The sequence below is a fragment of the Tripterygium wilfordii genome, chromosome 14 (assembly GCF_013401445.1).
Source record: "Tripterygium wilfordii isolate XIE 37 chromosome 14, ASM1340144v1, whole genome shotgun sequence".
NCBI lineage: Eukaryota > Viridiplantae > Streptophyta > Magnoliopsida > Celastrales > Celastraceae > Tripterygium > Tripterygium wilfordii.
Genome location: NC_052245.1, coordinates 11438398 through 11463979, shown reverse-complemented (window position 1 = coordinate 11463979; position 25582 = coordinate 11438398). Strand labels below are relative to the sequence as shown.

General features: G+C 37.8%; 3 protein-coding genes and 1 long non-coding RNA gene across 6 annotated transcripts; 2 read left to right on the top strand and 2 right to left on the bottom strand.

Moving 5' to 3' along the window:
* Window positions 1-49: 49 nt before the first annotated feature.
* Window positions 50-4194, bottom strand: LOC120015783 (sulfate transporter 3.1-like). Its single transcript, XM_038868334.1, has 12 exons — window positions 3682-4194; window positions 3372-3579; window positions 3087-3258; window positions 2882-2947; window positions 2548-2661; window positions 2301-2417; window positions 1770-1896; window positions 1394-1680; window positions 1104-1294; window positions 918-1003; window positions 758-834; window positions 50-640 (listed from the first exon to the last, which is right to left on the bottom strand). The coding sequence occupies exons 1-12, from the start codon at window positions 3995-3997 to the stop codon at window positions 452-454; spliced, it is 1950 nt and encodes a 649-aa protein (XP_038724262.1). The 5' UTR covers window positions 3998-4194; the 3' UTR covers window positions 50-451.
* A 5318-nt stretch (window positions 4195-9512) lies between these two features.
* Window positions 9513-13385, top strand: LOC120014751. The gene is made up of 2 exons (XR_005471623.1): window positions 9513-9597; window positions 13131-13385. It is a non-coding gene; the product is annotated as an uncharacterized LOC120014751 (long non-coding RNA).
* Window positions 10684-13101, bottom strand: LOC120014750 (protein IQ-DOMAIN 14-like). Its single transcript, XM_038866791.1, has 4 exons — window positions 12422-13101; window positions 12101-12340; window positions 11266-11964; window positions 10684-11071 (listed from the first exon to the last, which is right to left on the bottom strand). The coding sequence occupies exons 1-4, from the start codon at window positions 12869-12871 to the stop codon at window positions 11051-11053; spliced, it is 1410 nt and encodes a 469-aa protein (XP_038722719.1). The 5' UTR covers window positions 12872-13101; the 3' UTR covers window positions 10684-11050.
* Window positions 13386-21567: 8182 nt separating the features above from the next.
* On the top strand, window positions 21568-25092 carry LOC120014508 (VAN3-binding protein-like). 3 transcript variants are annotated; one of them, XM_038866479.1, is made up of 7 exons: window positions 21568-21960; window positions 22243-22368; window positions 23095-23539; window positions 23630-23851; window positions 24198-24247; window positions 24440-24497; window positions 24664-25092. In XM_038866479.1, exons 1-7 carry the CDS (start codon window positions 21667-21669, stop codon window positions 24876-24878), a joined length of 1410 nt encoding a protein of 469 aa, XP_038722407.1. In that variant the 5' UTR covers window positions 21568-21666; the 3' UTR covers window positions 24879-25092. The 3 variants fall into 3 exon arrangements, with proteins under 3 accessions (XP_038722407.1, XP_038722408.1, XP_038722406.1); XM_038866480.1 differs by having other exon boundaries at window positions 21569-21960; window positions 22246-22368; window positions 23092-23539; XM_038866478.1 differs by having other exon boundaries at window positions 21571-21960; window positions 23092-23539.
* The last annotated feature ends 490 nt before the right edge of the window (window positions 25093-25582 follow it).

Sequence of the window (25582 nt, the reverse complement as noted above, 5' to 3'; positions counted from 1 at the left end):
TGCACCCTGCAGCTCCTGATATAGGATGTTGGTGAAAAAGAGGCCATCATATGAGAGTAGTATGACATGTTTTCAATGCTCTCTTATCTGTTCTCTCTCTCTCTCTCTCTTGTTAGTGTAAGTCAGAGATGTTGGTTTGACAGGTCGTAATAAATTTTAGATAATAGGAGAAAGGATTCATTGTTGATGCATCGCCATTAGAGGCCCAAGTATGTGATTAAAGATTAAGGATCTGATTTTGATTTTGAATATTACTGATGGAAGGAACAATTGAAAGGGGAAAAGAATTCTTATCTAGTAAGAATCAATATCCCAATTTGCAATTGCATGTATTTTATACTGCACATGCTTTGTAAGTTCACCCCAGGAAGTGTCTGCTTTGCCCCTTTTCTTGCTCTATGGTATTATTTAGGATGCATCAAGCCTTCTGCAGCTCTTCGCTCCTTCTAGATCAGACATTGTTGTCTTGTGCACTGCATTCTGCTGTGAGCCTATTTGATTTGCATGTGGATAACATGAAGTTGCATGCTGCTACAGCCTCTCCCACTGTAAGATAGATCCATTCTTGGCCAATAGTCTCTATTAGCTTTGTTTTCTCTAGCTTTTTAATTGCCTCGCTTTGTGGGTTTGCTAGCACCAGCTAAAATAGTATTAACAAAGTACATCCGTTAGTAAGACACCCATTTTAGGCTAGATAATGGTAGCTGAATATGTAGGTAAGTTGTGAAATCATAGAAAACATACGCAGAAATTATACCTTGAGACCCCTTCTATCAATATTCTTGCAGAGCTCTTCGAGCATGCTTGTCCCACTTGTATCTATGCTACCAACAGCTGCAGCACGGATGTTTCTACATTTTATTCATATTTGCTGGAGGTAATAGAAAGAATAATTATGTTTTGAACTGATTACTTACCACTCATATCTAGGATAACATACTGTAAGCTTGGTCCTTCTGTAGATTTTAGCTTGTCTTCCTCCTCGTTGATCCATCTTGAGATCCTGAAAACAAAATTAAGTAGTTAGTAAAATTGTACAAAGATTTGAACATTCAGATCTTAGACATTTTACTATTAGTAACTTCAAATCTTTGTTTAGGTACCTTTCTCTTAGGTAGTTTGAATTTGCGAAGTAGATGGGTGTGTCGATTTGAAGAATGAGAACTCCAGGAACACTGTTAGAAACTTGATATTGATCTCTGTTTCTGTAAATCATGCTGTTGGGAAGGTTACCCAAAGCAATAATCCTTGGCCTTGCCAGAAATAGGAGCATCCTTAGCAAGGACAGTGCGACCTGTAAATGTAGAACAAATTAGCTATTCTTGGTTAGTCTGAACATCCTCTACTCTGTTTCTGCACAATATAGGAGAAGAGATGGTAGGATTGTGCATACCGCAATAACTAAGCCAATCTCTACACTGCCAAAGACCACACCAATGTAAGCACTGATGCAGACAAGGAAATCAAACTTGTCGACTCTCCAGAGGTGAATGGCGGCTTCGTAGTCTATCAGGCCGATCATGGCAGCAATGATGATGGAGGAAAGCACCACAAGGGGAGTGTAGTGGAATAAGGGGGTGAGGAATAACAATGTGATCATCACAGCCGTTGCCATTACTATGTTGGACACTGCTGTCTTGCATCCTGCATTGAAATTCACTGCTGTTCGGGAAAAAGGACCTGCGACGACAACAGATGATTCAAATCAGTTTCCAGACAGCTGAGGTACTTCCATTGTTACAGGTAACTGTTAAAATTTCTATGGTTACCTGTGGTTAAGTAGCAAGAAGTACAAGAGCCTGCGATGTTCATCATCCCAAAGGCGATCATCTCTTTGTTGCCATCGATGTGATAGTTCTTAAACATGGCAAAGCTTCTCCCAACTGCTATTCCTTCCTGTAATTATCAGTTTATTAGACTATTAGTGATAATCTACCACTAAACTTCTTTTATGCTATCCTTGATAGTTGATAACAATTTGTTTCTTTGCTCGCTTTGTGGAGAAGCCTCAACATAAATTGTACTGCATAAATCATGTGGAGAAACATAATAGAGGTTCCAGAACTTAACATGATTTTTTTTTTTTTTTTCGGTTTTTGTGATTGGGAACACCAAGCCCAACATGTCATTTGGACAGCTGAGTTGGGCATAACCATTGGGTCATTAGAACAGTCCTTACCACTTTGACGATAGGTAAGATTGGGCCAACCCACATGTGTGTTTCCCTCTCAGTCTCTCATAGTCTCATGTACTGTAAGATGTGGCCCATAACATGTGAGAATGAGTAGGATTTGACTTACCGCAAGAGCAATGACGCCAGTGATGGCTCCAGTTTTGATGGCTGTGGTGAGATATTGAGACCCAAAAGCCAATTCCGTGACAGATGGTGGATTCAAACCTTTCTTCAGGTGCCCAATCTGGAGTAATTAAACAAACATATATCTTTTATGAAACAGTTTTACGGATCACAATGCTCTTTTATGAAACAGTTATCCTAGATGCTGAGATGGGCACATACAATTTCATATATAGAGAGAGCGCGCTCACCACTTGAACACCATGTTTTTCAGCATGAGTGAAATAAACAAGGAGGCTTCCCAAAACAACAGAGGTGAGAGGAGCCATTGCATTGATCCAAAAGAAGGCTGCTTTTTTCTTGGTCTGCATGTTTTGTCATTACAAATTCATCAAACTATAGATCCATTGCAACAAGATTACATGCTTTAAACAAATCTAGACATTTTTTTCTTCATTTTTTCTGGTCATGTACTATGATTTTCTTTCTGATGCTATAATTACTATTTCTATGTTGTGGGCAGTATATTTGAGTTGGATATCATATGAAGATGAAGGAGAAGGGAAAAGAAAACGTTCCACTTACTAAGTATCTAGTGAGGAGTAGGAAGAAGAGGAAGCAACACCCCAAGACAACACTTTCCCATCTCCACTGCAACCAACAAACATGCACCATATTATCAACACCATAGCATTAAGATTATAGAATACATACATACATACATACATACATATATATACTTATGTTTCTTAAAGTTATTGTGAAGTTCACGTTGTATGAATTAAAAAACCTGGTGAGTTTGGGTGAAGACAGAGCGCATGGCTGAAACAAGATCAGTCCCACTAGTGAAATGAACCAAGCCCAGAATCCCTTTCAACTGCTGAAGACAAACCACAGTGGCCGCTCCACCCATAAAACCAACTATTGTTGCATGTGACAGAAAGTCCACGATGAACCCAAGCCTATATATATATATATATACACGTTAATGAAATATAATTACATATAACATTCATTTCATAACTTTTAAATCCATCTTTAATTAAATATAAACCAAGGAATTAGTATTACTGACCTTAAGAATCCCATAGCAGCTTGAAGAACTCCGGCAAAGAAAGTAGCTGTCAAAGCTAGTTGAAGATAAAGCTTTGGGTTCTCATTAGGGTTAATCTCCTTCCCCAACATAGATGCTATCAGGAGCGATGCAACGGCGACCGTGCCCACCGCCACGTCTCTCGAACTTCCTAGCATGGCATACACGAGAGGCGGTACAAAGCTCGAGTCTACATTCACCAATGCATAAGTAAGGTTTGCACCCAAGACCTCACGCAGGTTCATATATAATACGGAAACAGGAAAAGTACTAAAATTAGAAAAGTACATACATAGACCCAAAATGGGTGGTAAGTTGGCTAAATTGGCATAGCTTATGCCTTGAGGAACAGCAAGACTGGCAATAGTAATTCCGGCTACAAGATCGGCTTTGAAGGAGTCGAAAGTGTAGCGAGGAGCCCATTCCAAGATCGGTACAAAGTACTGCAACCCTAAAACAATTCTTCTAGAGAGAGTTTCATTCCTGAATTGCCTGAAAGGATCATCAGGGAAAAAAGTCTCTTTGAGATTGTCTTTCAGGGACTTGAGAAATGGTTTTGGTGGAGGAATCACAACATGGTACGGGCTTTTGTCGTCTGCGTTACCCATATATATATATATATGTATGTCTGTGTCAAATAATTAGCTCTATATGTTGTGTATAATCCTATATATGTGTATAGAGACGTCGGTTCAAGGGTAGGATAAGTTAAATTGGTGACATATTCATGTGTTTGCTTGCTAGTGAAGGAAGAATGAAGGGACTTATCTAGCTAGAGAGGCAGAGTTTGGTTGTATATTGGTGATAGCTATAGCTAGTTTGCTGTGGAATTCAAGCTAGAGGTGCTGGGTATATATAGAGTGAAGAGGAGTGTGAGTGTGATTTTCAACATGTTTTTATATGGGCCTACAAGGAACTGACACGTCGCACATCTTATTGAGCTTGACCTATGACTACCCTTTCTTTTTTTTAAACCGAAAACAACGCCATACAAATTTGTCCGTCGGACCCGTGTGCACAAAATTTTTTCACCGGACGAAAGGTTAAGTTTGGTCAAAACCCAACGCATGACCACAATGATATTGTTTCCAGTGAAAATCAAACTCGGGAGCTTCCGAATCCATACGGTTCCGACTCCAAGGATATGCACCACTTGAGTAGCATAAACAATAACACCCAACAAGTGGTTTACCTATGACTGCCCGGCTTCTAATGACTACTTCACTCCTGTGGTCAATTAACAAGCTATATATGTATAACAAACAAATTATGTTAAGCTAGCAATCTCACCTAAATTAAAGAAATATGATCTGCCTCCCACTAGTCACTACTTGCATCAACTTGTTTGTTCATTGATTTGGGGGAAGACATATACATAAATTCTGTTTACCACTTTTGATATATATTAAATATCATTAACTTTGTTTTGTTAGCAATTTGGAGTGAATAAATTATTGGTTTCAAGATCATACCTGCAACTTTTCTTTAGTGGGAAACACCAGTGTTTGAAGCTGGGTTATATTTTATATATATATATATATATATATATGTATTTTTTAATTAATTAGCTTTACCTTTTTATGCCAAACAACACGTTAACTAAACTTAGTAGTATAAAATAGGGTTCATCTAAATACACCCATGTTTTTACTCTATTCACCCCCTCCTTTTTTTGTTTTTTTTCCTCTATACACCCCCGGTCCCACCATCGACTCCACCTTTTTATATTTTTATAATTTTAAATTTATTTGATTGAAAAAATAATATTATTAAAATACAATATTATTAAAAAATAATACTATTGAAATATAATATTAGAATTTTTATTTTAATACTTTGTGTTATGATGTGAATTTTTTTGTATGTTTATAATTATTTTAATTTGAATTTTTATGATGTGAATTTTTCTTTGTATGTTTGTAATTATTTTACATTGAATTTTTATGATGTGAATTTTTTTTGTAGGTTTGTAATTATTTAGTATGAATTCTAATTTATGATATGAATTCTTTTGTATGTTTGTAATTATTTTAGTTTGAATTTTTATGATGTGAATTTTTTTTGTAGGTTTATAATCATTTTATTATGGATTATAATTTTTATGATGTGAATTCTTTTGTATGTTTGTAATTAATTATTTTAGTTTAAATTTTTATGATGTGAAATTTTTTTGTAGGTTTGTAATTATTTCAATATGAATTATAATTTTATGATGTGAATTCTTTTGTATGTTTATAATTATTTTAGTTTAAATTTTTATCATGTGAATTTTTTTTGTATGTTTATAATTATTTTAGTTTAAATTTTTATCATGTGAATTTTTTTTGTAGGTTTGTAATCATTTTAGGATGAATTATAATTTTTCTGATGTGAACTCTTTTGTATGCTTGTAATTATTTTAGTTTATATGTTAAATTACTATAATACTGAGAAGAGGACGATAAGTTCCATCAACTATATCAAGACGAGGACGACAAGTTCCATCACCAAGTTATGTCAACCAATTTCCCCTGATACTGAGAAAATACGTCGTGAATGCCATCGATATAGCAGCCGATGGTAATTGTGGGTTTAAAGCTATTGCTGGTTTGTTAGGCCTCGAAGGAGGTGAATTTGCTTGGTTTTCTGCTAGGCGTGATTTAATTGAAGAGCTAAGGGCATTTTGGAAAGAATATGTATCTTTGTTTGGCAATTATGAGCAGGTATGCTATACTCACAATGCGCTTGCATTTTTTGAGATAAATGAACTAGCGCCAGTAAACTGTTGGATGAATATGCATGATATGGGACACCTTATCGCATCAAGGTACAACATCGTCTTGCATCTCATAAGCGATGTACAATCTTTGACTTTTTTACCATTGCGATCCATCCCACCTCCACATGCAGAAAGTAGGGTCATCACTATTGGTTATGTGAATAGTAACCACTTTGTTCAGGTATTTATGAGTGGGAATTATCCGATGCCCCCTATTATGATCAAGTGGTTTTCATACAAGTATGATTGTGCAACAGAATGGGCGACACCATATAAAAAACAACTCCGTGATTATGAGAAGCTTGTTCATTCGATAAATGTATCTCAACCCATTGTAGACATAACCTCTGATTAATGTGTTTATATTGATAACAATATTATTTTTTACCAAATAAATTAAAAATTATAACCAAATAAATTAGAAGTTATAAAAATATAGAAATAGAAATTATACAAATATAAAAATATAAAAATATAAAAATATAAAAGAGGTGGGGTCGGGGGTGTGTCGAGAAAAAAAATTGAGGGGTGGATAGAGTACAATTATGGGTGCATTTAGACTTTGGCTATAAAAGAAAATAACATTCAAAATTATATTTACCAATGGTAATGGTATGGAATTATCAAGATAAATTAGATATAACTCAGCGTGTAACCACAAGGGTATTGTTTTTGGCGGAAATTGAACTCAGGACTTCCCTAATTCATATGGTTTGGCCTCAAGAAAGATTCACCCACTAGATTATTACCCAAGTGATTAAACTATCTAGACATATGAAGCTTATTGAATTGCCTAGTCAGGGTTTTGATCTGGTCATGTGGGCTTTCACCCATGATGGTGGGAAAGTACCTAACTATAGGCAGCAGTATGGCAGAATAATTCCGTTGACTTTGATATAAAAAACGATATGGCCATGCAACATTACTTACTACCATATATATGTATATTGCTCCTTTTCTTTCTGAATTATTTCAGTCCATAATCATTATGGACGGTGTTCCACTAACAATACACATTCCTACCTTTAGAATCTCATATCATTTCTCTACACATATATATATCTCGACCACAAACTAGTCCTACTGCCCATCACTTGAATCTTCTGAATACCACAAAAATACCCAAAAAAGAAAGAAAATTAAGGACACGGTAGCATTGTCAATTGATGTATTGATGATGACATTTAAATGGCTAAGATTGGCGAGGACAATGGTGGCATATATATTATGACTGGTAGTGCAAGAATAGTTGACAATTGTGCTGTCTCATCACTATCTTTGTCCTAGATTCCTTGTGCTGCAGGAAACAAAAATGTACAAGTCAACTCTTGTATATACACATGCATGATTGAAGATGGACTCATGACACCATTGAAACTACGCAAAAGCATTGAAGAAGAAAAAAAAAAAGAAGGGACCAAAGAGATGCATTTTCTTTAACTTCTCATTTTTTACTATGAAGTTGGAAAATAATAAATGCTTGAATATGTTGTGATCTACATGTGATTAGAAGTTTCACTACATTAGTAAGGATGAAAAGAAGAGGATCCATCGTAGAAACTACGTGCTCTACTGCTGCTACAATCCTCATGATAAATTGCTAATGATATACAAAGACTATGACTACCCCTTTGATTGATTTTTCATTGTACAATCCCCGTGTAGTAGCCTGGGTGGCAAGATGGATCTTGGTATATGTGGATTAGCGAACATACTCGGGTTCGATTCCGTTCTTGAGATTATATTTACGATTGAATTGTGACACACCATTATCTCTGAAATTTATCATGTAGGGTGGGTCTTGGGGTGGACCGACTCTTGGGTGGATTCTCCGTCACCCAAAAAAATATACAAAGGGATTTTTGGCGTCTTGATTCACCTAAGGGTCTGCATATATAAGTGGGTCTAAAAATAATTGTTTGTAGGCTAATGATGGACACAAATGATGTGATTTGGCGATGTAGATTGCTTTGATTTGGTGGGACTTGAAGATCCACCTGAAAGCTAACAATGTGTGGTTAGTGAGAGATATGGTACAATATTATAGTAGACTCCCAGTTTCTCCAGGTTCTGTTATGATAGAGCAAAAGGATTCTCGATCGACTCAGTTGTGGGATGCACTGTTTGTTGGACCATATATAAGATATTCATCATGACCTCTTTTGAACTTCAACTCTTCAGTGAAATTACATCCATATATTTATCTTAATTATTGATGCAAAAGTCATAAATAATAGACAAGAGTATGAAGGTGATTGATCAGTGTGTAGAAATATGCAGAGAACATGCATGTTCATGATCGTGGGTGCAGTGAGCTAGTGCCAGGAATTGACAATACTTCTTTTCTTTGAAATTAAAGGAGGACTGATAATGAATGTTTTGATTGGTCAGATTGCTGCATTTTAATTACATAAGTTGAGAAGCAATGGACATGTACAAAACTTACTCTCAACAACAAACGAAATTATGAGTTTTTCATGTGTGCAATGTATGTGGGTAGTGTGCACTTGTTTTTGTTTTCTTATAATTCTATGTGTGTGTGTATGTATATGTGCTCTTTTTGTGGTCATGGTCAAGAGAATATGCTGCTGCCCACAATATGTGGTTGATAATTTTACTTGTAGTTGTAGTGGATAGGTTGATCTTGGGTGATAATTTAATGGTGAAATTCTTTGAGAACAAATTATATGAATTCGGAAAGTATTGAGTTATATTTGCATTGGGATACTCATATGTATTAGCTGACACTGTTAGCCCATTGACAGAGAAAGTCAAACACATGAAGTAGATAGTCAACAAGTCAAAGTGTTGACAATTTAGGGTCCAACATATGGACTAGGCTTCTGTTGTGCCAAGGCCACAAGGAGAAGAACATGTGTTTTTTTACCCTACGACAACAGGACACAGGCCCACAACATGTTGATGGCGTGCCTGAAATTACTTTCAAGCACGTAAACAATACGAGAATTAAGAGAGAAGAAATTTGTTCGATCTGAATTAAAGTAAATTTCAACATAATTAATATATGTTTGAAATTTGGATTTAAATATAAAAATTTTGTCCGAATTAAAACTGGGTCCTAGTCCGGATTCAAACATATAAATCTTGTCATATTTACTTGTTCGACTCTGATCGAATTGGATTATTGTCCAATTTATTTATCCAAATTTAGATCAATCCAAATTTAATCAATTAAGTACGTCTGAAATTTAATTCGGATTAGACTTCGCACACATAAATATTTGATTTTGTCCAACCCGGACCCGATTTTAGTCACCCCTAACGAGAATTACAATTTGACCTATTTTTGCCCTTTCGGTTGTTGCGAAATTTTAAAAGATATTTAACAATTCCCGCCGCGCTTTTTTTTTTCTCACAGACGGCGTCCGCGGCCACAATCTGCCTGATGATAGCAAGATTTCAGCAGCAACAACAACCGTCTCTCGCCAGGTGAGCCGCCGTAATTTCTTTCGAGTACTATATTTATACCGGGTTACATACTTTCTAGTGATTAGAGAGACGATAGGCGAATCAATTTATGGCTGTTCATACTCTTTTTGAATTTTCTTATAATACTCGGAATGGACTTGTGAATGTGTGAATATTCAAATCATTATTCTTGATTGGCTCAAAATAAGACGCGATTTCCTCTCAATCTTATTCTTATGCTCAGCAAATGGTGAGTAATTTTTTTTTGGGGAGAAAACAGTCTAAATTTTGTTAGGTCATACTTCCTTGTTGGGATGATCCTATCTATTGAATTTCCTTTGAAGTATTTTCTTTACAAGTTAAATTTTTTTTGTTGTTAGTTAATTTCAGAGAGCAGAAAATTGAGGTTGGATTCTCATGAAATCATGAAGTGCATTGCTGACCCTTCTAAGTGTCTGTATGCCGTTTAGTCTTTCATTATATGGGTTATACAATGGGAGATTTCAGGTGATCTGGTGTGTAGAACCACAGCACAGAAGAATCATTAATGTTTATAAATGAAGAGTGGAGTTTTTGTAGCTTTAGCTTGATATAATCTCAGCTTTTGTACATACATAACTAGGTTTACATAGCCATTACCACCCCCAATCCACCTTCACCATACTTACCCTAATCTCGCTTTTCTTTTATGCACTCATTTTGTGTCCTCGTTTGCTTTCCCAACCAATTTTATATCCTGTTAACTTTCTATATTGGATCTTGGAAGTATGTTTGGAGTAGCGCGCCTGTGACCTTGAGATTTCGGGGACTGCTTCAAGTAATTCAGTCATCAAGATTAAGATGTTTATAAGACCGAGAATCCTCTTGTGAAAGATATCTATTCAATTATCGGATAATTTTAGGCCTAATTTGAAACTGAAAGACAGTTGTTTTACACAACAAGGGCTTTGTAGTGCTTCAGTTTGATTAGAAGCATTCTCTAGAATCCAATACACACTAGCTAGTCATAAACCAATATAGTGTCAGCTGTACATCACAACTGGCACCCCTTGCACTGCCATGGAGGAAGTTAAATTCTTATCAGGCATATGCACATAACAGAGGTCATAAGTTTGAAAGATTCACACACAATAAACTTTTATTGACTGATAATAAATCAGTTACACAGTGTTCCGGCCTTTTTTCCTGTAGTGCTTCCAGGTCAGTTCCCTTGTGCTCTACCTAGGAACAGATTTGGCCAAAGCATGAAAAGCAACAAGCAAAAGAAGACTATACACAGGGGGAATTTCTCTACATTGCTCTCCTCAAACAATAATGGAATCAGAAACATAGGTTTGTCAAAATTCTATAGCAGCCTCTACATGAAACATCTCAATTTTCTTCATTAGCTCCTTGTTGAAGCCTGAATTATTCGTTATAGCAATCTGCACTTTTTGGAGAATAACTTTTTCGAACGGTGGGAATGCATGCACTGCTAGTACCTATTTCCAGGAGCCTGCAGTAAACATAGAGTGATTAGATGTTGAGTAGTATTAACCTGTACCTGTCAGCCAGCCTTACCATTGCTTCGCTTGTTTTGAACCTGTGACAACTAAGTTGGAAAAAAATCAACTGATAACATGCCAAGGTTCGCCTGTGTAATTTTATTTTCTTAAAAATTCATGTAATTTAATGTTGATTCATACTCACTTCATATGTTACAAGAGATCTGCAGTAGTTTGTGTTTGTTGTGAGAACCGTACTAGTAGATCCACACTCACTATCTTTAAGAGAAACTGATGATCTGTCGAGCTTAACGTTCCAAGGATAATGATAATTTTGAGCAGTGGCACCAACATGTGAAGATGATCTTTGCATACGCATTGCTCGGGGAATATTCCTTCCTTCCATTGATGCCCTCCGTCGGCTTGGTTGCTTCTCATATGATTCTGGCCTTTGCTTTGGTGCACTGTGAGACCGAACTTTGGCTCGCGAAGATTCAGTGTTAGCCATGTAGTTTGGGAAAAATGGGTATTCATAGGACATAGGTTCTGTTACGTCTGTATAATCTGGAGGAGGGAAAGTAAAAGGAATTCTTGATGGATCAGGTTTTGAGACAGCAGAGTAGTACTGGGGGCTACTTTGTGCTGTGCTGAAGGAATGGTCCTCAAAATGGCCACTGCTGGCTCTCGGGCTCATGTCAGTCAGCGCTGACAGAGCTGGAGAGACCTGGCAATTGTCTTTCTTGGGATATGCATGATTTGAAGCATAATATGTGGAAAATCTGTGCTCTGTTTCCTCTGTTTGTTGGTGGTTTGAATAGCTATTTCTGCTCTTTATGCTTCCTTTCGACTCTCCGAGATCCATCTCAACAATTTTGACGTTCTCTTCCATGCCTCCGTCAATTTCCTATATTTGCACAAAAACCAGATAACGTATACATGAGATTCAAATGGGACTCTGGATCTGTTGAGGTAGACATATAATTAGATTTCACATGGGTTAGATATGGAGATGTTGAATGGGCCAAGGAACAAAATAATACATGATATGTGTGCCTAAATTGATTTTCTTGTGTTGATTTTCTATGCATTGCCTGCTTCTGATTAACAGGCGGTTTTGCTTCTTCTGCCATCCGGAGCCTTTGAGCCCGAACTTTAGCTTGTACAGTCACCAATGCCTGCATGCACCTGAGGGTTGCAGTGGCCTGTTTCCTCACTAGGTGACCCCTCACCAATGCCTGCAGCTTCACTAATCCTTTCAATGCATGCAATGCCTTCCTTGCCTGTTAACAACACCAATAGAACAGTTCAGATCATTATTTTTTAATTTGAAAGACAGAGACAGTGAAAAGAGAATTACATACCAAATAGGCACGAAAGACAGATTGGATTTTAATTGCAGCTGCCTCTTCAACTGCACCGGCTCGCCCAGTAGCTGCAGCTGTTAGCCTGATTACAGCAGCCGCAGCCTGTGCAGCTGCCACTGCTGCGTCAGCAGCTGCAGCTGTAGCTGCTGCAACAGCCCTTGCATGCTTCTTCAGCTCATCCTCAGAGTCCAAATTGTCCTGCACCACTGGTGTTCTTTCACCATTTTGTTCCAAGGAATTCAAGTCCTTGGAAGGTGGTGCAGTGGCTGATGATCTCCGAAAACTCCATCTCCGTTTCTCTTTTGGAGTATTCGGTAGAGTGGATATTGGAGTTGCCGGAATCTCTGTACTATTAGAAGGAACTTGAGCTGTAGATTTTTCCTTGTCCTTCTCTTTCTCTTTTTTCCCTGTCAAGAAACTTCTTAGCCACCTGCCTGTCTTGCCCATCTCTTTCAAATCTTTCTAAGCTGCCAATACCATTGTATCAAAGCAACACCATCATATAAAAGCAACAAATGATGTGTAGTCTGTAGATCTCTCCCTGCCTATTGATATGTAGTTTTCAACATAATAGTGGTCCTCCTTACTGATACAAACATTATTTTCTCTTTCTTTTTGACAGCCTAATCCTATTGTACTTTCTTTTCCTTCTTGATCATATAACAACCATTTTCAGATACTAATGACTCAAATGTATTTTTATTAGGTAAGGCTACATGAAGGCAAGGAGCATGGACGAAGCTCCCCACGTAAGCCATTTGCCATCCTCTTAGAAGATTATTGGCTGAGATTCCTTACTTCAATTGGATTTTTCAGGTACCCATTTTGTCCTTGAAGGTAAGTATCTATTTTCTTTAGAGTAATAAGCTGCTTTGATTTGGATCAGATAGTTAATTGTTGGGGATAATACGATCAGTGTGCTATTGTGCTAACTATATAAATCAATACGTACATTTTACTTCCTCAAACAGGTTGGATTCAGGTCAAATCCTCAATTAGCAATCTTTAGTTTAATTGAATCACTAAGGGCAAAAGCGTAATTGTAGGTTTTTATTCTCATTTTATGTAGAAATAGTGTATTATTGGTTGATGTGGGATGGGAAAGTTCAGAGACCATGTGAAAATGGGTGAAGAACATGCAGAGTCCGTGTAAAATACTCATTTTCAGGGTGGGAGAGATTTGTCCACTACTCCTCTTGTTGGGGGGTCATCTATTAATTTTAGCATTTAAAACACTTGGGAAGCTGTGGGGTCCTCAAAAATAAGGTAAGATTAAAGGGTCCTTCTGGGTTTGCATCCATCAAGTCCATTTTTTTTGATACCAAGACTCCCAAGAGAAGTCATCTTCCTCCTTTTCATTTAAGGATCATTTTCCACCTTCTTTGGGAATATGACCCAGTTGGTTTGAAACTCTCTGTGCTAGAGACATTATTGCTTATGATGAAGAGAGTATGTGAACAGTGATTGTGGGGGCTTAGTAATTAAAGCTGTCAATGGCTGGTTTTGCTTTGCTATATGATGCCAATTTTCAAGGACCATCAATGGTACTGTTCATTTCTGAAAGGTGTTAAATTTGATGTAGATACATCTCTTTGGATCTTAGCAAATTCGACAGTGTTGAAGATAAGTATAAATGAGCAGAAAACCATGTATCCTAAACATTTAAGTCGATAACTCATATTTTGTTTTTAAGCTTGAGTTGGTAACAGTAGAGGGGTTGCAAAACTGGGCTTTGGCCAAACTTATTATATCGTCAAGTGGGAAACTTCTATGCGCGGGGGCTTGACAGCCTGAGTTTAGGCTCATATTGGATATATGTCAAATGGGCAAGCTTGTATTGTATGGTGTCTTATTAAAAAAAAATTCGCAAACTACTCTTTCAATTCTATAACCAATAAGGTGAGTAGCCAGTACATGAGCGTTGAAAACCCAATTAATGGGGTTTGGTCCCCTCTAACTGCTCATCATGGATGAATAATTTTGTATTGCATGTAACATTATCCTCTCTTTCTTCCCAATAATTATAGAAGGTTAATATATATATATATAGTTGGCATTTCACGGGCACGTGGTATGTTTATGTGCTCTCTTCATTGACTGAGCTCTTTCCCTGGTTCAGCGTGACTCACGATTGTCCCTTCTTTGTAAAATCTTTACTTACATAGGGGGTATATGTGGTCTGATGGACAGTGACAATGTGGTCAAGTATTAAGAAGATCAATGGCTGTGATTAGACATTTAATTTGATGAATTATTGTGAAGATGGCCAGCTGATAGAGATATATAGATTTTTTTTGTCTTCTTCAATCACGTGAAGAACCTTCAAAGACATTCTATCTGTTCTGTATTCATTGATTATCATAATATTATGAAAAGATAATTGGCATGGTTTAATATTGAAAGAAAGTACAGTTCACCGCACGAAGAACAGCGCAGAGAGGAGTGGTGACATACATGCATGTGAAAGATTTGGTTGATTCTTTCCCTCTTTTTGTTCTTACTTGTATCTGTCTGTCTGCCTTGTCTGGAAAATAATAATGTCGTGTGATTGAAGTTTGTCAACAGTTTCTTCTTTAGTTCATATGCATTTGGATACAGGGATCCCCTTTATACCAACTTTCACATGGCGAGACTTGAAATTGATGTTTTCATTCATCCGGCTGGGTAATCGGTTAAACCGCGATTCAACCATTAAACCGCTAATCAAAGTTGTTTCCTGATTTCCGTTTGAAAATGTGTGAAATTGATAAAGATCCCAACAGTTAATATCTCAGTTAACCTAGTCGCTTAGTTGGATGAGCATGATCCAATTGAATTCGTGACCATCGAATGTCTCGTATGATGCACACGAAATTTTGTGTGTACAACAGAACAATTATGATAACTGAGATACTAATTATTGGGATCTCTATTATTACTATTGGACACGCGAGCACAACCAAGTGCACATAATTTGCTGTGAAGGGTGGAACGGGCCAAGCGCTGATTTAGGATCTTGTCGGATTTGCACTCTACTTGTAATACTACATCATGTAAATCATTTCTTACTTTTTAGTAAACCCTACTATGCATTACTCCAAAAAAAAATTGCAAGTTGAGAGAGATTTCATGTGCTGTGGGCCTGAAAGGCTGAAACTGTCCAGAGTTTTTAATTACGGGCCTAGTTTGTTAAGCATAAGGGTGGCCCAATTGCTAACAAGTTTTATATTTGTCAAAATCAACGTCTAAGTTCAGCACAAAAGTCTTGTGGCCCTGATGCATAGTGAAGGCGGTTAGTGAATTTTTTAACAGGAATTTTCACGGTTCTCATCAACTTTGTGAGTCAAGACTTGAAGAAACCTAATCTGGGTTGGGCCCGGGATTAAATCTGCCTTTAGCCCACGTTCATTCTAAATGGGCCTTTATCTAGAGATCCATTTGTGTTGGACTTGAAAATCTGCTAGTGATCCCAAGTTCCCAACAGATTATGTCCAATCCATGTAACAAGCCCGTCTTCTTACCAACAGAATAGAACCAGAGAAACCTATAAAAACCTTGTCACCATTGTCAAGAACCAAATCCCACATGAGTTAGACTAAGATCTATCATGTGGTTTGTATGGGTGAAGCCCTCCCTCAACTATCAACCAGACCTTTTCTTGGGCTTGGTTCACTTGGACTTCAGCTCAGTTGCTAAACTTATGAGGAACTAACCCGTGCATGCTCGATGTATTCACAGGAATCAATAAACTCAAAACGGACAATGTGATTTTGATATGTATGGGAGTGTGTATTTTTAATATGATAGCTTTCCTCGAGACGATTGGGACAGTTCTTGACAACCATCTATGCCTAGCCTAGCATCCTCACCCCAGAAAAAACGTATTGGCTTTAGGCATTGTTTGTTTATCATCAATTTTGTGTTCTCTCAACTCAATCTACTCACCAAAATTTGTCTCCAACAAAACTTTGGGTTGGTACTTGGAATGAATTATTGCTTCCTTCTTTGTCTCTTTACTTTTCCATTTCTTGGTTTTCGTTCCCCAAATAAAAGCTTTCCTTTTATTTGCTTCCAAGTCCCTTCAACTTCATTGGAGCCACTGCCCACTGGATTTGTGTGGCTGGCAAACCTTTTCTCTTTTTTTTTTTTTTTTTTTTATGTCTCCGGAATTACCCTTTGCGTGATTGGAGTGAATAGTTGTCAATGTCTACCACTGTTTAAAGAGTTACAAATTTCCTAGTCTTTGGAAATGGGAGCTACTGAGCTACACTACACTACACTTCACACATGCCTTCACAATATGGTTGATGCTTCCATGTAACCAGTCTGTTTGTATGTATATATATAATGCCCATATTCCAAAATATCTCATTTGATCGATGTGAAATGTTAAGATGTTAAATGAGTCATATATACGTGTTTATAATCAATGATTATTTCACGTGTTACATATATTTGAAGGTCATATTTTGAAGGTTGGTAGTACTACTCATGTATTTATATATGGAATTTATTGATGAAAATGTGATATTTCTGTCCTACCAACCCAGGCCCCCCCTCCACTTTAATTTTCTTCTTTTATGATCCTTTCTGCATCAATTGTCTGGTGTATAGTATTTTGAATGATCAAATACAAAAAGCATTGCATTCTCTGCAAAAATTCTCTTGTCAAAGACAAGCCCCCCCAATCATGGAGCCTATCATGGTTGTTGATGACCAAGCCTCTTCAGGATACATTAAAAATAAGCATTTTGTAACAAACAATAGAGGTAGCCTCACTTTGTGATTTTGTTCTTCAACCGTAAATGTGATGACTCTTATGGTAAATTTGTGACCTCATTTTGTCGTGTTTTTTTAATTAAAATTATTGGATTTCATGTTCACAAAGTTCGTTGCATTTGATTTTTTTTTTAATAAAAAAATATCGTTGAAGTCATAAAACCAATCAAAATACAAATACATTATTTTTAAAGGCTAAAATATTATATATGTGCTTAGACTATAACAGTTTTCTCGATTATGTCCTTAAACTATTTTTTTTCTTCATTCTATCCTCAAACTATTGTTTTCCACATGGTTTCTATCCTGAGTCAGCATTCCGGTGTTGACTCCGGCGAAAATGCTGACGTGGCATCCATGTGATTATAAAATTAAAAAAAAAAACTCGTCGGAGTTCAGATGACACGTCAGCATTTTCGTCGGAGTCAACACCGGAAAGTTGACTGAGGAGAGAAATCGTGTGGAAAATAATAGTTTAAGGATAGAATGAAGAAAAAAAATAGTTTAAGGACATAATAGAGAAAAATGTGATAGTCTAAGGACATATTTAATATTTTAGCCTATTTTTAAAAAATATTTTAAATCCTAAAAATGAATTCTAAAATTTACGACCTCATCAAACAATTCGTATATATATACACATATATGAATATTCAGTTTTGGCGGCGGTGTGAATGATGATGAGCCATAGTTTCTTATAGTCAAGAGATACTTGTTTTGATTCCTTGGAATATGAGTAATATCATTAATATTCTTTGATGTAATGATTAACATTCTCTTTTCTTCTCCTTTAACATATAAATAGGTATTATCCTAAAGATTTCTGAGATGATATAATGGTGGTACGTAATTTAATATTGCCCACTAAAACCAAGTGATGGGTTTCTTGAAAGATCCCAAAATCCCACATTATGGAGAATGATTTGGATTTAGAAACCATGAATCATAGTTTTTTTTTTGGGTACCCAACTCTTGTGCTAAAGAGGCTCAATAAGCCCAACAGTTTGACCTAACTTGGGGAGGTGCCATGAGATGGTAACGCTGAGAATGAGCCAAAGTGGGAAATTCCCAACATTGTTAGGGTTCCATAGTTTTAGGATGTCATGATTCCAAAAATACCCTTGAATGGTATGTCGACATGTGGCACCCAAGATACCGAGTTCATATATTGTCGAGGAGCCGTACAAGTTCTCACTGAATTGCCAAACAAGACACAACTGAGGTGCCGAGCAGTGCAAATGGTGTTTGTGAAACATCACCTCGGTGGTGACCGACACCTAAGGAAACTAGTTGTCCTAAGGAAATTAGACTTCTACCAGGAAATGAGGAAAAATGATTCACTATCCAAAAAAATCTCCTAAGAATCAAGGAGGAATAGACATTTTCTTATTAGAATTGGACTATACAGGTCAATATAAAACGTGACCTGTGCACCAGATAATTCCAAGTCTCATCTAAAATCTCACAACTCATAACTTTCGACTACTAGCAAAGTGGGAGTTTCGAGCACGAGAGCACTCTCAATTCTCTGATAACAAGTAAATTGATTTGAGTATCGGAGAGTCTCCCGAGAATCAACTCGGGATATCCATAGCTCACGCTTCTCTTGTGTAGGTCATCGAAGAACAGCTGAACTATCACTCTCTGACAGTTAACCTGACCATTCTAACATGTTGGAAACTCGAGCAAATTTTGGACGTGATAATGATGATTTAGGTCAATTTAGACGGTCATAAAAGCCATGGGCCACGAGGTCCATGGCTATTTAATTGAAGATGATGGTTCATAAACTACCAATATTTAAGTCATTGGGGTCAATGAGATGACATAGAAGAAGACACTTCCAGTTAATGGTTGACAATCAAAGTCAGTTTAGGACATCTTATACATATCACCTTCAAAGATCGAAATTGGGGCATTGAAATATATGTGCATTTATATATATATGGATCGGCAGGACCATAAGCACCTTGAATTAGTGGACATAAAAAGTTTGTAAAAGCTCTAATATATTTGCATCAACATCAAAATTAAGAACATTTTCGACACTTTACTTTTTCAAAATATCATCAGCAGTGGCGTACCTGAGTCTCTGAAATCCTTAACGAACTTTAAAAATGGGCACTCTATAAAAAAATTAAATGTCGTATGTTATTTAAATGAGTTTGGGATTACTATAACACTAACAATTATTCAAAAATATTTGGTCCTGGGATTCGAAGGCCCATTTCGCCCGTCCCCAAGAACATTCCTGATCATCAGGTTGTCGGTAGGTTATCCCAAGTAGTTTTTTTGTAATAAAGTTTTTTCAAAATTAAAAACATATATTCTAGCCACTCCATATCACATGTTCATACCCTAATTCGGATTAGATTTCGAACATACTCAATTGACCAAACCTGGATTGACTTAAATCTGCACAAGTAAACTAAACAATAACCTAACATGGGTTAGAACCCGGACAAGATTTATATATTTGGACATGAACTCGATTTTTAAACGGACAAAAAACTTGTGTTTGGACTCGGATTTCAAATATATAATTCATGTTCAAACTTGATTTAATTCGAATATGACAAAATTGATCAGAGTTTTGTCATCCCTACATATTAATATTGTGCCAATAAGTAATACCTACGTTGCCTACGTATAGTCCTAACCCTAATATTCCTACATTATGATATAAATAGGATTTGGACACGAACCTCTATAAACTAACTTGTTTTTAAATCTGAACAAAACAAAACCTATCTTTCAGTACACTTTAGTCTAATATTCAATGTGTAGAAACGAACAGTGTGTTGGTATTTACATAAACAAAGTGCAGACATTCTCCAGTGATTCAACACAATTCCCACTTTGTTAGCCCCACTTATTTGACCCTATTAAGACATGAGACACACACACTCTCTCTCTCTTGATTTTGTCGACATATATATACTGTTGAAGTAATACAAATTTACAAAACGACTTGAGTTAAAGACTCAACAAGCAACAAAGAGAATGTCTTATGTAACGTGTTGTTGAAATTCTCAACCCAAATACATTAAAGATATTATTCGTTCTGGATCACGGAGGAGTCACGCATATTTGTTATTCATGATTTGTTGTCATTGATACTTAGGCTTAGAAAACGTGTATTCGATGTGAGAAGATATGAGTTTTGCTTATAAACCACTCTAGCGAGGTATATTAGGTTGACGTTGGATTTTTAAGCTTTACACGTGTTGGGGTTAATATTGTAATATTATTCAAATGCGGTTCGTCATTCATGAGAGAAGAAAAAGCCTGGCCTCGTGTTTTGGTTTTTTCGAAATTTTGAAGCTTTTGATCTGATATGAAATCAAAAGAGGGTGATGACGACGTGGGCAGGGCAGGGCAGGGCACGCCGTCAAGACCCCGCTCCACTCCGGTGAACATGAAAACAGAATGTACTGTCTCAGTGCAATAAAAACTGTTACTGTTGAAACAGAGGATCACTGCACTCTGTTCACGTTGTCAGCGGCCCCGGTCTCGCTCCTGCATGTTTGTCTGCCGAAGAGAGAGCCACGGCCTGTGGCTTGAGATCCTACGTGGCATCCATTTGAGAGTAGGTGGAGAGGGGGCCATCTGACGTGGAATCGGTCAAATTTTGATTGAGAAAATTAAGGAACCTATCTCTCTTAATGGATCCATCCACCCGGGGGCGAGGGGAGTCGCGGAGCGGACATAATTATGTGTACCAACCACCGAACCACTGTGCAGTGTTCCCTCTTCTCCGCCCAGACAAATGGTGCGGCACAATGCGAAAACCAGTATTTCACCATCTTTAGTTGACTAATTGCAGTAAACCTGTGCATAGCACAAGAGTATATAATATAACCTGAATTATCACCCGATATAGCTACTTACGTGGTTGAGTATGTTTCCTTTTTTGAACTGGAAAAGCATCCACAAATTCACTTGAGCTACTGCTTAATCTGCTGCACTATTGGTCTCTGTCCTGTACTCTCTCCACTCATCTTATCTTGTACCGTCAAATATTAAGGTAACTCACAACTCACAAGCTCAAGACAGAGCCTCATCCCAATTTCCCTTGGTCAATGGATATGCATGTACTACTCTATTCCTATTCATTTATCATAAGAATTCAATAACGCAATTTATTAGGTGGAAGACTCCATGTACGGCACACACAAAATTTGTGTATTGTGAAGTGACAGAAGGGGATTTGATCAGATATGATGATATGATGTGATTAATACATATATATGCTTCAGCTTAGGAATGTATTAATGAGGATAGGTCCTATTTATCTCTTTTGATTTGGTGATTTTGTTCAAATAAATATCCTTAAATGCCCTTTAAACAAAGCCACTCAAAGACTCTGTCCCACACCCTTCTCTATAAAGCAAACCCACTCTAACCAACGCTCTGTCTGTAAAATCTCGCTTGCTCCGCCCCCCAATCTCATCATACACACACTCTTCTTTCTCCCATTGAACATGGAGAAGCTCGCAATGGAGCAGCCATGGCGTCATCCGTACAGGCCTCCAGAGACACCTCTAGAGCCCATGGAGTTCCTCTCTCGTTCCTGGAGCGTCTCTGCCCATGAAGTCTCTAAGGTTCTGGCTCCCTCCTCAACGATGATGCTCTCTAAGACACCCAGTACTGCCGCCATACAAGAGGACCTTGTTGGGGAGCTCGAAGAGAGCATAGCCACTGTGTCTGGAAACCCATTTTCTTTTGCTTCCTCCCAGACCTCTCAGATGGTCATGGACAGGATCATGTCACAGTCGGTAAGTCTCTTGTGAAAACAGAGCATCATGAATGCTTTATCAAAGTCTTCTGAGTAGTAATTTTTGAAATCCTTCGTTCGGTTCTGTTGGGTTTTCTTGTAAATCAATCTTTCTCTGACTGCATTCATTCTTAATTTTATCGTTATGGGTCGTCCTCATCTTTCAATCTCTAACCATTATCAATCTGTAATCATTACTTTCTTCTCTCTCTGTATAAGCCCCGCAATCAATCCTTTATTTTCAAGCATTCTTAACACGATCTTTCCTGTGTCTTTATTGCAGCAGGAGGTGTCTCCGAGAACTTCAGGGAGGCTCTCGCACAGCAGTGGCCCTCTCACCGGCGCACAGAGCTGCGGCTCCCTGACTGACAGCCCTCCCGTCTCCCCCTCCGAAATCGACGACATCAAGGTTTGTCTTTTTTACAAAACCCAGTTTTTTACAGTCTCAAATTTGCTTTATCTCTCTTTTTGGCTACAAAGCATGGCACACTGATCCTTACTGACCATTTGCCAGCCAACCCAATGAAGAACGCGTCTCAGGCTTTCCCTATAAGCAACCCCACATCTTTGATTTGTTTTGATTCACTTTTTTTTCAATTAATAAACAATTTAACCCCATTTATTATTGCGGATTATAACCATCATTAGATCTTGTTTGTTTTCACTTTATTTATTAAAGCCCCAAGTATACTTTACTTTCATCCAAAGAAAACAGAGAATCAAAGAATTTGTCTTTAACTGGTTTTTTGTCAGCCGTAACTGGTTCAAGCTTTTCCCTATTTTAACAGAGCAACCATTGTTGGTAGAATTCCTTTATTTGTTTGTTCACCGAATTGCCGTTATCTTCTCAATTAACAGTAAGCGCCGGATGCGTTGGTCCCCTGTTGAATTGAATTGGTTATTACTTGTTAGGATAAGCTTAAATGGTGGTGGGTGCACCAGTTAGCACCACCTGCGCATTTTAGAAGAATCCGCGCCACCTGTCCCTATAGTTAATTCAGGAACCTTTGATCCCAACTGTGGTTCTTGTGCTCCATGCGTGTACAGCTTTAATTCACGAAAACACGCCCAAATCAAGAACGTATAGATTTGGGTGATTAATTCAGTGACCCGTACGCGTTTCTCTATGCAGCAGTATTGCCGATCAAACAATCCCACCATCAACGCCCACCAGTTCCGGTCGTTTGCCACGCCAAGCGGTGGTCCAACTAATAGCGTTGTTGTCGCTGGCGGTGGAAAGACGGTTGGAAGGTGGCTGAAGGACAGGCGGGAGAAGAAGAAAGAGGAGACCCGTACACATAATGCCCAGCTCCATGCTGCGATTTCGGTTGCTGGGGTTGCAGCTGCCGTGGCCGCCATTGCTGCTGCTACTGCTTCCTCGTCTGGGTCTGGTAAAGATGAGCAGAGGGCGAAAACTGACATGGCTGTGGCCAATGCAGCAACCCTTGTTGCGGCCCAATGTGTAGAGGCTGCGGAGGCAATGGGTGCTGAAAGAGAGCAGCTTGCTTTTGTTGTTGGCTCCGCCGTGAATGTACGATCATCCGGTGATATTAGGACACTTACTGCTGCAGCAGCAACAGGTACTAGGGATTTTCCATGTTTCTTTCACTTGTTGATTTGGGTTGATGTAAATTGTTAGGCCTAATTGTCTCTATTTTGTGATGGTGTAGCACTTCGTGGGGCAGCTACATTGAAGGCCAGGACATTAAAGGAAGTCTGGAACATTGCAGCGGTGATTCCGGTGGAGAAGGGTATTGGGGGTGGGGGTGGAAGTAATGGAAGTTCTAATGGTAGTTTCAGTGGCGAACTTCTTCCTGAAGAGAATTTCCTAGGCATTTGCAGTAGCGAATTGCTTGCAAGAGGCTGTGAGCTCCTCAAACGTACCCGCACAGGTAATCCAAAGAAAAGCCTCATTGATCGTGGAATGCTTATACATCGAACTACTGCATCCAGCCTATTTTTTTGCCGAAATTATTGTCTTTGATTTGCTGCATATACATGTATATTTGTTGAAACTTTGTTAAATCTTATATCTTGTTGAAGATGATATTGCATGATTCATGTTCATTGAGCACCGTCTCTACTATTGAAACGCTAGCTCTGGTTTGTTTAATGCTAATTCCTTGATCTTGGCCTATTTTTTTTTTTCTTTCCATCTGCATTGTCTGCCTTCATTATGTGACTTGTTTTCCGATGATGGCGAACATTCTAATGGGATATTGGTTTACATGATTGCAGGGGAACTTCATTGGAAGATAGTCTCTGTTTACATCAACCGATTTAACCAGGTATACTTGATTATCGTACTGCGTAGGAGTAATTATTTGGAAATCATTTTGGACTTTTGGTGATCAATGTGAATTATTGAGTCTAAAAGTTAAAGTTAGACACTGTAACAAATAAATCGATCTGCTTTCTCTTTTTTTCCCCCCCTTCCATCAGCATCTTTTAATCTTTTGAAGCTTTTCTTTGTCATGCAGGTTATGTTGAAGATGAAGAGTAGGCATGTAGCTGGGACTTTAACAAAAAAGAAAAAGAGTATGTGACTGCTGCTTTTGTCTTTCTCTAATAATGTGAAAACAGAAATGGAGGTGGGGTTGGTTCCATTTGGGGATTGGAGAAAGTTATTCAGACACTATTGTTTGAAACGATCCTAAAGGTGATAAAGGATATAGCTTTAACTTTCTTTCTTTTGAATTTCCAGATGTAGTGGAGGAGGTGATCAAAGATATGCCTGCATGGCCAGGCCGTCATTTGCTCGAGGGTGGCGAGCACCGACGATACTTTGGATTGAAGACGACGGTACGAGGCATTGTAGAATTTGAATGCAGGAACCAGAGGGAGTATGATATATGGACTCAAGGTGTATCCAGGCTGCTCACTATTGCTAAAGAAAAGAACAACAGTAGACATATATAGTTTTAGGGTTTGTTCTTTCACTAATGGGAGGGGAAAACAAGGCAATTGGTAAACTGGGAAAATATGTAGGATTTAGATTGCTTGCCCTGTAAACTTGAAAGAAGTTTGTTAACTTGATTTGGGCTTTATTTTTAATTTTTTGTTTCCTCCATTTTGTGTACAAAAGTAGTGGTTAAAGATAAGTTTATTTATTTGGGTGTTTTCACTTTTTGCAGTCTTGGGGCTTTATTATATTTGGATTATGGAGGTCCTTTGTGTTTTATTGCTTAAAATAGAGTGCTTTTTGAATCAAAGTTGATACAAAACAAACCCATGTGATCCAAGACTCCCAAGTTTAAAGAAGAATCTTGGACTGGGGTGGTCAAAAAAGAGGAAAAACGAATCCCATTTTGAGGAAGAAACCAAAATGTTGCAGAAAGAGACAAGCACTCATAATTTGCAAGCATATTTTATCCAACACAGTTTCACTTTTGTTGTTTAATTAGTTCCTGCATATTCTTTAAGGTATTTTAATCTGTCGAGCAATCATTATTCATAAAAAAAAAACATATGGCGAGACTTAGGAGCATTTGTTTGGGATGGTAGAGATCGACTGCAATAACTCTTTGTAAATGTAGAAAATCGGAAGTTAACAGTTTCAATGTTCCGGTCTTACCTGTCACCAGTTGTGAGCGAGCTGAGTTTTCAGTCCGAATTAAGAGCCG

Coding starts and splice junctions, on each gene's coding strand:
- LOC120015783 (XM_038868334.1), bottom strand. CDS start 3,997: ATGGGTAACGCAGACGACAAAAGCCCGTACCATGTTGTGATTCCTCCA. Junction 1,897..2,300: donor CTGGCGTCATTGCTCTTGCG/GTAAGTCAAATC, acceptor TGATAATTACAG/GAAGGAATAGCAGTTGGGAG. Junction 835..917: donor TGTTATCCTAGATATGAGTG/GTAAGTAATCAG, acceptor TCCGTGCTGCAG/CTGTTGGTAGCATAGATACA.
- LOC120014508 (XM_038866478.1), top strand. CDS start 21,667: ATGGAGAAGCTCGCAATGGAGCAGCCATGGCGTCATCCGTACAGGCCT. Junction 21,961..22,242: donor ACAGGATCATGTCACAGTCG/GTAAGTCTCTTG, acceptor TCTTTATTGCAG/CAGGAGGTGTCTCCGAGAAC. Junction 22,369..23,091: donor CCGAAATCGACGACATCAAG/GTTTGTCTTTTT, acceptor TTCTCTATGCAG/CAGTATTGCCGATCAAACAA.
- LOC120014750 (XM_038866791.1), bottom strand. CDS start 12,871: ATGGGCAAGACAGGCAGGTGGCTAAGAAGTTTCTTGACAGGGAAAAAA. Junction 12,341..12,421: donor CTGTCTTTCGTGCCTATTTG/GTATGTAATTCT, acceptor TGTTGTTAACAG/GCAAGGAAGGCATTGCATGC. Junction 11,965..12,100: donor AATTTAGGCACACATATCAT/GTATTATTTTGT, acceptor GTGCAAATATAG/GAAATTGACGGAGGCATGGA.